This window comes from Leptinotarsa decemlineata, unplaced genomic scaffold (assembly GCF_025532065.1).
Source record: "Leptinotarsa decemlineata unplaced genomic scaffold, Ldec_3_MD MMD2_tig00004204_RagTag_RagTag, whole genome shotgun sequence".
NCBI classification, from domain to species: Eukaryota; Metazoa; Arthropoda; class Insecta; order Coleoptera; family Chrysomelidae; genus Leptinotarsa; species Leptinotarsa decemlineata.
In genome coordinates this window covers 1,031,475-1,045,003 of record NW_027412603.1, presented here as the reverse complement: position 1 = coordinate 1,045,003, position 13,529 = coordinate 1,031,475, and the positions used below count along the sequence as shown (strand labels likewise).

Genomic DNA, 13,529 nt, shown 5'->3' with positions numbered 1-13,529 from the left:
AACATTAGTGGTTTTTATGGAGAAACGCAAAATAGAATTTTTTGTATGAATATCATACATAACTTTTTTCTTCAATCACTTCGTCCATAAGTGGAAATCGTATGAAAATCTGCAGATTCTGGTAGTTTCTGGGTTCATTGTGTTATAAATATGTGTTATAATACGTGTTGTAATACGTGTTATAATATGTAATGATGTATTGATAATGATTACCAGTGACCCTTGGTTATTACCACTGATTATTTAAGACTTCCATTCAATTGATGTTTGAGTTGAACATCAAAAATCTATCTTATGTTATGAACGTAAAGCTGTCTCAATTTGACACTGACCCTTTTCCATGCAATATGTCCCTTGGGCTTCAATAAACAAATATTTTGTCCACCATGAGAAAATCAATTAGATACAATTCTGAGCTTCTTGCCATGAACTACAAATACTGCAGAATGATCATTCAGTGATAGTGAAGATATGAAAAGAGCGAGAAGAGAAGGTGTTATGCCTGATGGAAGTGAATTCCCATTGGGTAAAATGATGAGATGTCTGTCCTTTTTTGCATTGCATTAAAGGAAAGTCTCGGTCATGTAGCCCTGTTCTGTTTCAGATGTCTGAAAAACAGTTGATGTTGTAGTGTAGTGCTCGGATGAGCAACATGCAGAACAATAATAGTGGTACTTTTATATGTTGCAAAAAACCTTCAACGTATTCAACATGTATAAATTGTTTTGGAATTTTTCATAAAACTTGTCTCAATAGAGCAAGAAAAAATGTCAAACTTCTAGATAACAATCATGTTATCTGTTGTGAGAAGGAAAAAATATGGAACATAAGGAAGAAATTAGCTTACTCGAGACAACAATTCAGGATTTAACAGATGATGCAGTGCTGAGAAGTAAACATTTTGAAAAATTAAAAATTGAATATGAAAATTTCACCCAGGAAGCCATTAAGGTGGAAATGGAACTAAACAATCTAATTGAAGAACAAAAACAAATCATCGAGGATTTAAACATGCAATTGAAAAACTTCCAAAAAAAGCTGAAAGATAAGATACCACAGAGAAAAAACGTCAGTATACAAACAATACGTTCTCAGAAACATGCATCTACAATGACCAAGGACGACACCTCCAGTGGCGTAGACCTAGACAATTCACCAATTCCAACTCGGTTTCCAATGAAAAATGCAAAGAATGGTCTCGACTTCCCGGTACAAATGCATAACCAAGTGGAACCAAATGAAATCATTATTATAGCTGGACACAATGGAAAAGATATTGCCAAATTCATGACAACACATAATAGACCTAATTACTCAATACAAGCAATACTCAAAGCCAATAGTACTACAGATACCCTGATTGAGACTGCAATAAAACACTCAGAGAGCCTATCAAATAAGGATGTAGTTGTCTTGTGGACAGATAGAACCCACATAGCAATAGATATTCCAGGTATATTTCATGAATATACATTTAAGGATATTGTATTATGCTATGAATATGCCATGGATATATATATATCTTCTGGAGAATATTCCCTGGAAGTGCTCCTGGCGAACCTTTGATATATTTTAAGAATATTCCTTGGGAATATTCTTGGAATATCTTATAATATTCTTAGAATATCTAAGGTACATTCTATTAAGAATATTCCAGGAATAGAACCCGAGGAATATTCATAAAATATTCAGGATATTCTTAGTTTATTGTAGGAATATACAATAGAGAAACACCATAGAATATTCTTTAAATATATTTTATGAATATTCTAGGAATATTTGGAATATTCCAAGAATGTGACGAGTAACCGCTATTAGGCATGTATATATTGCATTTTGATATAAGATTCACAAAAGTAATAAAACACATAACATTCATAAACAAATATATTTTAAAAACAATATACACTGAAATATTTGACGTTTCAACCAATATTAAAAATAAAAAATCTAATTCAAAATATTTATTCACTGAATAAAATATTCCTGAATACTGTCATATTACAAATATTAAAAATGTATTCAAATTAGGATGTTCCTACTCTCAAACAAATGTATACTAAAAATATACTAAAATAACAACTCTGTGAATTCATCAGCACTAATCAAAAAATAATAAATATATCACTTCATTGAAAAAGAAAAAGTGTATTACATCCAGAAATAGGTTAGGTTAGGCTTCTCACTTGAAAAAATAAACCCACAAATGAAGTATTTAAAATGAGTGTTGTGATGAATTCTTCAATGAATTTCACTTACTTAAAATTATCCAAACTTTGCTCACCAGAATAGTTTTCCTTATATTTGTCCAACAATGCATCAGCCAGTGTTTCAATAGTAATACCTGGAACAAAATGTACATTAACGTTCATTATCACTATTTGAAAGTGGCACAATAAAACTGGAATAAAAATCAAATAGATATTTTTCGCATAGGTTACTCATGAACATTTACAACATTTTATGACTTGGAGAGCAACTTGCATTGTCTTGTTGAAAAGTAATCATTACGTTTTCAGTTCCTTGGCGTACCTGCCTGTACCAGGTACCACTCTGTTTCCTTTTGGGCAAATTGATACTATCTTGAAAACGAGTGATGAAAATTATGAAAACAAATGATACAAAAGAATGTGTCATTCACTTACTTTTCTCTATTGATGATACACAACTGAAATCACTCTAGTTCAAACATGTACTTAGTCAAACCAACAAATCCCAAACACCAACTCTCCTCGAACCTAAAATGAGGTATAGTAGGTTAATCACCCTGACTTCTATCGATACTATTGCATTTTACTTACTTTTCTTGAAGACTGAATAGATGCAACTCTCCTGTTTGAAGATCCAAAATCAAACTATTCGCTGTACTGCAAATTGGACAACCCCACATTATAAATGGTACACTGAACGTGACAGAATTATACTTTGATAATAACACCAACACACCATGCATTACACACGCGAACCTGCCACGTCAACCGCCATGTTGAATCAAATGTCGAATTTAACGCAAACGCAAATGTACCATGCATTAAGGGACAGCCGCTTTCACAGAGCTTATTCGACTGTCTCGCGCTACACTTGAATTGACCAATGAGAAACGTTTACTCCAATTATTCACTTCCCCATTTCTCTGTTTCCAGGATTTTTCGCTTTGTAATTGAATAATTTCAAATACAAAAAGACAAATAGGATGAGAATTAACCAATTTATTGATGCAATTGGTTCATTTATTGGCCCATTCAAATTTTTTTGTCGTTTCCAACAGTTACTGTTGGAGCAATTCATCCAGAATCTTCGCGTTGAGTTCAAAAACTGGTTAACACTATCAGGGTTATATACATTAGGTTATGCATTCGATTAATGTCTTCAAATATTTGTGTTTTCAATAATATTGAATTATTTGAATACGTTATTATAAGATAATTCAAAATTCCATTGTATAGAATATTCCAAAATATACCGTGGGGATATATTCTAAGAATATACCATATGGTATATTCGATCGACAATATTCTTAGAATATTCAAGGGAGAATAATCCATTTATAGACATTCTATGCACATTCTTTCGGGAATAATCCTGCCATATTCATTCAAGCATATTCTATGAATATTCTAAAGGCATGTATATATTCGAAGAATATTCTATGAATATTTGGAATATATACGTTCGTTTTATGATATACAGGGAATATTCCATGAATATCTAGTGCTGTGTGGGAACAAGTACCGATATTTTAAAGAAATTTGTTCCAAAGGTGCAGCACACAAATCCTGTAATCATCACACAGCCCTACAGATATGACAACAGAGAAAATGTAGATTCGATATACCATAAAAATCTGCAGTTGAAAAAAGGATTACAAAACATGAACTTACCTCACACGTGTATTCTAGATTGCTTTAACATTCTTAGGAGGTCTAACTACCACCAGAATGGATACAAAATATTAGCAAGAGGTAAATGGTACATAAGTAAAGCTATTTGGGAATATGTAATGGGATTAAACAACATAACCAACACAAGTGAAAGAGGAAAGATGCCTTCTACCACGGTAGATGTAAATTACTTTTCACACCAGAATAACTCTCTAGCCAATGAATTACAAGAATCTTGGAAAAACACTATCTTAACAGAAAACCCAGATGAAAATTTTTTATACCCACGTCTATCGGAAGTAGCTCCAATAAATGTTCCATAAATGATGATTTTTTTAATCGAGACATATATCAATTCGACAATCCTGATGGTGAAATAGCTAAGAATCAAAGAACTTCAACTATATGTCATCAAAATATCCAATGTCTTGGCAACAAAATTCTACAGATTGATGAAATAACGGACTACGACCTTAAATGTGACCTATTGTTCATCTCAGAACACTGGCAAAACAATATGCAACTTGATGTTATAAAACTGAAAAATTTTAGTTTGTGTTCGTATTTTTGTAGAGTTTTTACTAAAAATGGTGGTGTAGCAATTTACAAGAATGATGAAAGCAGGTTAGAAATTTCAATAATTGATTTAACCAATTTCTGCATTGAAGGGGTCTTTGAATGTTGTGGCATTGCGTTATCTGAAAACAAAACGGTTTTTGCATGTATCTATAGACCTCCATCGGGTAGCTTTAAATGTTTTCTGAATTGTTTATACGGGTTACTGACATTATTAGGTGACAAATATGAAAACATAATACTAGGCGGGGATTATAACATAAATTTTGGAGTTGAAAGCAGAGAACTCAATCTCTTCAGTGATCAGCTGGCATGTTTCAACATGATATATACTATCAAAGAACCGACCAGAGTAACGGCTAAATCAAGTACGTGTTTAGATAATTTCATTATCAGAGATGATTCTGATTACCAAATAAAAGTTGAAGACTTCAGGCTGTCTGATCATTATGCTCAAATCATTGAAATTCAAGTAGAAGATATAAAAAAAGCAAATAATAATGTGCAAAACGTCCGGCGATTTTTTTCAGAAGAAAACATTCGAAACTTCAAGGCTGTCCTACAGAAGGAGTCGTGGGATGACGTCTATAAAAAAATATGCCCAAAAAAAGCTTATGAAAGTTTCAACAATATTCTTCAATATTATATTGAATTGATTTTCCCGGTGAAACGCTTCCGAAAGCAGACAAAAAAGAATAATTTTGACATTTTCACTCCGGAACTTCACGAACTGAAACACCAAGTAAACCTCTATTCAGAATGTGCTAAAGTTGATAATAATTATACGGAGATATATAAGAGAGTGACCCAAACGTATAGGGAAAACTAAAAGCCAGTTATAAGCAGTGCGTAAATGACAAAATGTCTATTTCCAGCAACAAAGTCAAATCAATGTGGCATATGGTACATACTATTCAAAAAAAAGAATACGTGGTAAATGAAATAAAAATTCAACAAGATGGTATTGAAGTATCAAACATAGACATGGCCAACAATTTCAATAATGAGTTCTCAAATCTCATACATCCGCGAAATGTAGACTTCGATTACATGAATAGCAATATCTCAATATGCGAAAAATCAATGTTTTTGCGTCCACTAACGGAACCCGAAATTATAGAATTGATAAAGAGCTTAAAGCATTCAAACGCAAGTGGTTACGATGAGATATCAAACAATTTATTGAAAAAATGTTCTTATGAACTTTGCAGCCCATTGACGTATATCATAAACTTGTCTACTGAAAATGGAATTTTTCCGGATAGTCTAAAACTAGCAAAAGTAACACCAATTTATAAAAAAGGGGATAGAAACCTCTTTGAAAACTACAGGGGAATTAGCTTACTCTCAAGTATTTCCAAGATTTTTGAACTAAATTTCAAAAATCAATTAATGTCTTTCTTCACAACAAATAACCTTTTTTCAGAAAACCAACACGGTTTCACAAAGAGCAAAAGTACAGAAACAGCACTTTATGAGTTCAATGAGCATGTGGTTAATGCACTTGATGGTAAATTCCATATTTGCGGATTGTTCATAGACTTCTCCAGAGCTTTCGATTGCGTTAATCATGACCTGCTATTAGGGAAATTGGAAAGATATGGTGTAAGAGGAGTTGCCCTAGATTTAATGAAATCCTACCTGGAAAATAGAGGGCAACGTGTCAGTGTTGGAAACACTCTCAGTCAGTTGGCAACCATTAGGCAGGGTGTCCCACAGGGATCAATCCTTGGACCTATACTATTTTTGATATATGCAAATGACCTGATGAAATATTTTCAAGGATTGTCAACTATTCACACAGTAGCGTATGCAGATGACACAAATTTCATAGTGAAGGAAATTGATGTAACGACCCTACAGGAAAGAACCCAGGATGTACATAAACAAGTAAACATATGGGCAGAAAAAAATCACCTAACACTCAATACATCTAAAACTGTGATGATGAAGTTCACAATTAGTAAGTGGCCCGAACATTTTGTTATCCATGAAAATGGGGATCTGCCAATTGAATCTTATACTTCTACAAAAATGTTAGGCGTCACCTTGGACTACAAACTCACATGGACTCCTCATATTGAGACCTCTGTATAAAATTGAGAAAAAACTGCTATGCTCTGAGATTCATGGCTAATTTTTGTAGTAAAGAGATTTTACTGAGCTTATACTACGCGACCATAAACTGCCACTTGAGATATGGAATTTTGAATTGGGGTACCGGATCTGCTGCTGAAAGAATATTTATTTTGCAAAAATATGCAGTAAGAATCATTGCCGGTATTGGTTGGAGAGAATCATGTAGAAATGCTTTTAAAAATTTCAAGATACTAGCTGTTGCTGGTCTCTATATTTATGAATTGTGTATATACGTTTATAGAAACAAGCATAATACACCTTTCCAGCAACATAATTATCCAACTCGTTCTAGAGGCAAACTGATGCCCAATATTCATAGAACAACTCTTTATCAGAAAAGTTTTCTTTATCTTGGACCAAAAATGTTTAATAAATTAGAAGAATCAATTAAAATATCACCAAATCTCAACATTTTCAAATCAAGACTGAAAAAGGCACTTATTGAAAAAAATTGCTACACACTTGACGAATTTTAAACTGTTTTTTTATATTTTAATGACAAAATATCACAACTATGTGATAAAATTGACTTTCATTTATTTATAGTTATTTTTTTACATAATCTAAGCCAAACAAATAATTATATGTATATACCTATATGTATCATATTTTTAGATTATTGATTACTACAAACATTATACTCTGTAACGTGTCCTACCCTCAGACGTTTTCCTTGTCACTGTACGTATAACAATGTACTTTTTAACATGGAAATAATAAAAAATTATTATTATTAATTATTATAATTATTATAATGGACAATGTTCAATGACTAGTCCTGTACTCATTCTGAGCTGATTCCTGCTGTGTTGAAACGTTTCTCAAGTTCGTTCTTATACCCTTATGCGTTCCTAGGTGTAATTTTCCAGTTAGTACTCGTTATATTTCTCAACCCATTTCCGTATCTGATCTCGTATCGTAGATTTTATTACATCCACAGCTCGTTAAGAACTAATATTTTGAGCTGATGATCAATGTTTGTCATGTTGATCAGCTTCTCAGTGGCCTATGATTTCTGAATCTCGAAACATAGTATAGATGCAATCTATTGCCACCACGTAGTATAATCTTGTAATTGGATTTTGTAGACGACAAAAGTGGTTCTTCATATTTTTACATCAAATGCAAATATTTCATATTCACCATCATTATTTTTTTTTTCGCTTTCTGGAGGCCCTCTGACTTGCCCATTTCTTACGTTTCCGGAAACACTGCAGCTCATTGCGTTTTCTTCCCATTTTTCTCATGGTACCTGTTCCAACAATTTTGTTTCCTGTACTTGTCTGTACAGGTCTATTGCTGGACGTACGTCTTTTTGTTTAGGACAAAACACAAGCACTATAGTAAAATCCTTAAGTCGCTCTCAGAGCGGTGCTTGTGCGGAAGCAGAGATTCACATTGGATTTAAATTGCTGGAGATTGAATTCATTCGAAAGAACGTTCTCAGGAAGTCTATTCCACATAAACGCAGTTCTCCAGATGAATGAGATCTTGAACAGTGAAGTTTGAGGTATACTGAGTTGAACCTCAAAACGATGAGCATCCACAGTCCGTCGCGTATTTTTAATATGTACCGCTCTTGGTGGAGTCAAATGTGCCAAGTCACTTGAACACCTTCCGTGAAAGTATACAGTGTCACCGATAAAGTCCGCATCAAATGGGAAACTATTTTATTTATCGTTTTATGTGAAATTTGATTTTGGCAGTAGATTTTGCTTAAGAAATGATGTCAAATGGCGTCTACAAAATAGGTCACGTGATTTCCTTAACCTGTCAAAATTGACATTTAAAAAAAAAACATCGAAAAATGACATTATTCTTCAAAATATTCAAAAATATCAAAGGATAAAAACATTTTCTTTTGTAATTTTATACCCACACACCAAGTTTCAAACCCATAATAAGTATTTTATATTTTCACAATTTTTCCGCATTCCTGCTTTTTCTACTTATCAAAATTTAAGCACACCTGTACTAAATCATTTATTTTTACTAAACTCGTAATATAATAATATTTTAAGAGCCTCTTTGATGTTAAAAACAAATTTTGAAAAATAAAAGTTGTCAAACTTGATGCAAAGTTCATCTAGTTTCAACGGGGCTTTCCAAACTATACAGTACTTGAGTTTTTTAATGAGCAAATGGCCTCACAATATGAATTAGAACAAAACGGAACATTAGGAAACAATATCTTAGAGTGTTTATTGTTTTTTTAACAAAAAATACAGTGGAATTTAATCTTAATTAAAAGAAACTGAAAATAAACATGTACCTTTACCTAATAGCAAAAAAACACGAAAAAAAGACTCACGACATTAAATACACTACATTTCTGTATGTCTTCCATCGCGTTCTATGCAGATAATTGTCCTTCTTGATACATCTTTTATTGAGTTGCTGATACTCACAGGGTTTATGTTTAAAATAGAGTTTCTAATAACAGTTTCTAGGTGATTCACGTCACGGAAAGGTCTTTGTTTATAAACGATTTGTTTTAAGTAACCCCACAAGAAAAAATCTAGTGGGGTTAAATCTGGCGACCTAGGCGGCCATATTTGCTCCATATTTCGCCCAATAACTTTGCCCCTAAACATTTCTAATAGTTTCTCTTTGACTTGTCTTGAACTATGAATAGGAGCCCCGTCACATTGATACCACAGACTGTGTCTTATTTCAACCGGCATATTGTCCACTATATCACTGATCTCAGTATTTAGAAATTGCAAATAATCCTGAGAAGTTAAATTGTGTCTAGAAGAGAATGGTTCCATTACCTGATTATTTAAAACACCGCACTACACATGTGTTTTAAATGAATATTAGTCCCGACATTCTATCACAAAATGAGGATTTTCCTGAGCCCACCACCTACAATTCTGGGAACTGACTACGCCGTTCGATGTGAAGGTAGCTTCGTCGGTCCATAGGATTTTGTAAGGAAATTTTCTGTTTAATTCTACTCCTCCTTGGTACCAGAAAGAGAAATCTAGTCGAACATCGAAATCTCTTTCCTTTAAGGTATTTATAAATTTGGGTTTGTAGGGTTTGAATTTATTTTTATGTAAAATTGCTCTTAAGCTTTCTCTTTTAACGCCAGTTCTATCTACAATATTGGTAATACTTGATTTTCCCTGTTCGATAACATCCAGGCAGACAGCCAACTGAACCTCATCATTATTGCGTGATGGATTATGACGTTTTTTAAAAGTATTTTCAACTGAACCAGTCAGTTTAAATTTTTTTAAAATCCTACTTACAGTGGATTGCTGTACATATCTACCAGGATGTCTTGCGTTAAAAATATCAGCCACTTGTCGATGCAATGTGTTTTCACCACAAATTAGCACAATTTCAATTTTTTCTTGTAAAGATAACATATTATTTTAATTTTCATACATTACTTTGAACTAACGGGCATTAATTTATTCAGTGACAGTGACGTTTTCTAAAACACATTATGTAGTTTCATATTTTTTCACAGCCTACCCAGTTTTTTTAAATTAGTGTTGTTAGCGGAGTAGGTAAATGTAAATACTATGAGTTTTTTTCTTTTATTGAATGGGCTTCAAGAATCACGAAATGATGTTTCCTAATGTTCCGTTTTGTTCTAATTCATATTGTGAGGCCATTTGCTCATTAAGAAACTCAAGTACTGTATAGTTTTGAAAGCCCCGTTGAAACTAGATAAACTTTGCATCAAGTTTGACAACTTTTATTTTTCAAAATTTGTTTTTAACATCAAAGAGGCTCTTAAAATATTATTATATTACAAAAAAAGAAATTCGGTGACGAGTTCAGTTAAAATAAATGATTTAGTACAGGTGTGCTTAAATTTTGATAAGTAGAAAAAGCAGGAGTGCGGAAAAATAGTGAAAATATAAAATACTTATTATGGGTTTGAAACTTGGTGTGTGGGTATAAAATTACAAAAGAAAATGTTTTTATCCTTTGATATTTTTGGATATTTTGAAGAATAATGTCATTTTTCGATGTTTCTTTTTTTAAATGTCAATTTTGACAGGTTAAGGAAATCACGTGACCTATTTTGTAGACGCCATTTGACATCATTTCTTAAGCAAAATCTACTGCCAAAATCAAATTTCACATAAAATGATAAATAAAAAAGTTTCCCATTTGATGCGGACTTTATCGGTGACACTGTATATGGAGGTGAGACAAATCTTCAACCTTTCGTCGATGTTCCAGGATTTCAAGGTTTCACGTGATGTTAGCGTCTCCTATGAGGCGGCTGGCAATTTTCTGGATGGAATTCAGCAACTTCAGAATATGTTTGGGGGCAGACAATACTCCAAAGAAGGTCTGATATGAGCTTTATAAAGCATCAAAAGTTGCTCTGGTGTGTATAGTTGTATGGTTCGGAATAGTGTTCCAAGCTTTTGAGAAGCAGCTTTTGCAATTACAGCAACATGATTGTTCCAAGACATATTGGTGTCCATTTTAACCCCCAACAAACTTATCAAAGCAGAACGCGGAATTGTCTGACCTGTCATTATTATATCCGGTTCGAAGACGTTTACCTTCTTGGAGAAAACCGATGCCTGGGTTTTTGTGGCATTGAATTGAACCTGGTTATTTCCACTCCAATTCGAAATCACTCCTAGATCCTTATTAAGATATGCAACCGCCTGCTGCTGGTGAAGATGTGCCTCCGTAGCCGATGTCCTGGAATCCAAATGGAATGACGGGAGTGTACTGTCGTCAAAAAGCAGTGTATTGGATACTTTGTTTTTTCCAATAAGTTGTTGATATACAATAGAAAAGGGGGTTGTAGACAATATGGATCCTTGGGAAACACCAGCGTTAATGGTGAAGTAATTCGAGAGATATCCATCGACGACCACTTGCAGGACACGTTGTTTCAGGAAGCTGGAAAGCCATACACAGAAATGATCCGACAAGCCATATCATCGAAGTTTGGCCAGCAAATCCTCATGCCACCCAGTCAAAGGCCGTAGAAATATCAAGCGCAACAGCTCTTGATTCTTATTCTTCTGGATACAATTTGTGTTGTCCATATATTGTTTGCTTCTTCGGATCCCAAACATCACATCATATCACATTCGCATAAAATATGACGAGCTGTCTCTGTCCTTTTGACTGCGACTAAGATCTCCTTCGTACACTCCTATTGTTTACAGGTATCCTCTGAGTGGAAATCGTCCAGAGAGTAGCCTTGTGATTATTCTGAGCAGAACCTTCCTTTCTTTCGTTTCTCTTCTCAAACGATCCCTGTGTAAAGGATTTTCCGTGTGTGTTCTTGGGTGTGTTTTCCAGTACTCTTCATGTCTCTTATATACTTCTTCCTAATCTGATACCATACCAAAACTCATCAGCTTTTGTGTTGCCCCTGATACCGAAGAGTCCTGGCACTGAGTGTATAGTCAATGCATTCTTGTTCGCCAGTTTTTTCAAATCCCCATAGTAAGGCGATTTAAGTCAATCTCTATGTTACTTCTGGGTTCATTAGTGACCTCAGTGAAGCTTGGATGTCTGTGAAAATATCGATCAGCTCAATCATGTTGAGGTCTCTAACTAATGTCCCTTGCGCATTGCAAGACTGCATATATTTCACCATGAAAGACTGATGTCTACTGACCGAATAGTCAGTGGTACTCTATTGAATGCTTGAGTAAGACTCCTTTCATCATTGATCAAATAAAATTGAAATGTGCTTCATTTTTTCTTTCAGATTATGAGACTGAGTAGAGAATCACTGAGTGGGACAGCTGCTGGGCAAGTCGTCAACTTACTCTCAAACGATGTTAATCGGTTTGATTCTGTAGCATTATATCTACATGTTATTTGGGCAATACCTTTTCAAATAGCTTTGTTGACGTATTTTCTTTGGCAACAGGTTCAGCTATCTTGCTTGGTAGGAATAATATCGACGATTTTTGTGAGCTTACCTATTCAAGGTGAGTCTTAGAAATGATAGAAAATGTTCATTAATCATGATTCCTAACAGACATGAAGTGTTATAAAATTATGAAAAATAATCCTTTCCTTTACTGGAATTCCGTCAAAAAAATATAATGATATTCGATATCCCAAAATACATATTCGTTTAGTGCGGACATGAATATTCCTCCTCTTCAAATAGAAAAAAGGGTCTTATGTTTGATAGATATTGTAGTTATCTATCCAACACTTTTCAATTGTTTGGAATTGGATGGGTCATTCCTGAGTTATCAGCAGTTTCAATGAATTTTCAAAATGTTTTAATTCACATCCCGCCAATAATGAAGTCCATTTAGAGATTAATTTCCTACGTATTCCCCGTATATACGTAATTTCCCGTATATAAGGCAGGAGATCGAGGATTACCGGGCAATTATAGGTCAATCTCTGTAATAAATACTTTCACAAAAATCTTTGAACACAGTATTAAAAGAAGGCTTATCAACTTTTTCGATGCAAATGATGTATTAACCGATAGTCAATACGGATTCATAAAAAAATCAAATACGGAAAATGCTGTTCTAGACTTCGTGAGGAACGGCGTGGAGGCACTGGACAGATCGGACAGATGCATAGCCATTTTTCTTGACCTTGCCAAAGCCTTTGACACCGTTTCCCACGAAATTTTCTTGCATAAGCTATATAGGTATGGAGTTTGGGGTTTGACACTTGATTTACTTCGAGACTATCTATCAGAGAGAACACAAAGAGTAAAGATAAACGAAGAACTTAGTGATTTCTCAACAATTACCGCCGGTGTACCACAGGGTACTGTATTAGGACCTATTCTATTCTTGGTATACATAAATAGTATTAGTAAAATTAAAAACTTTCAGGGACATATTATATCCTACGCTGACGATACGGTCATTATCTTCTCAGGGGACTCATGGCAAGGAGTCTACAGAAAAGCGGAAAATCAAATGAAAAACATGAAAGCATGGCTCGATTATA

At 33.9% G+C, this 13,529-nt stretch overlaps 1 protein-coding gene across 8 annotated transcripts in view; it reads left to right on the top strand.

Annotated features, from left to right (window-relative positions):
- The window catches only part of LOC111516494 (ATP-binding cassette sub-family C member 4), a 259,489-nt gene that overhangs the window by 44,523 nt on the left and 201,437 nt on the right, over window positions 1-13,529 (top strand). For all 8 annotated transcript variants that reach the window (XM_074178633.1, XM_074178631.1, XM_074178626.1 and 5 more), the window contains one exon: window positions 12,307-12,532. In XM_074178633.1, coding sequence (XP_074034734.1) covers window positions 12,307-12,532 — 226 coding nt within the window. The remainder of the gene's footprint in view (window positions 1-12,306; window positions 12,533-13,529) is intronic.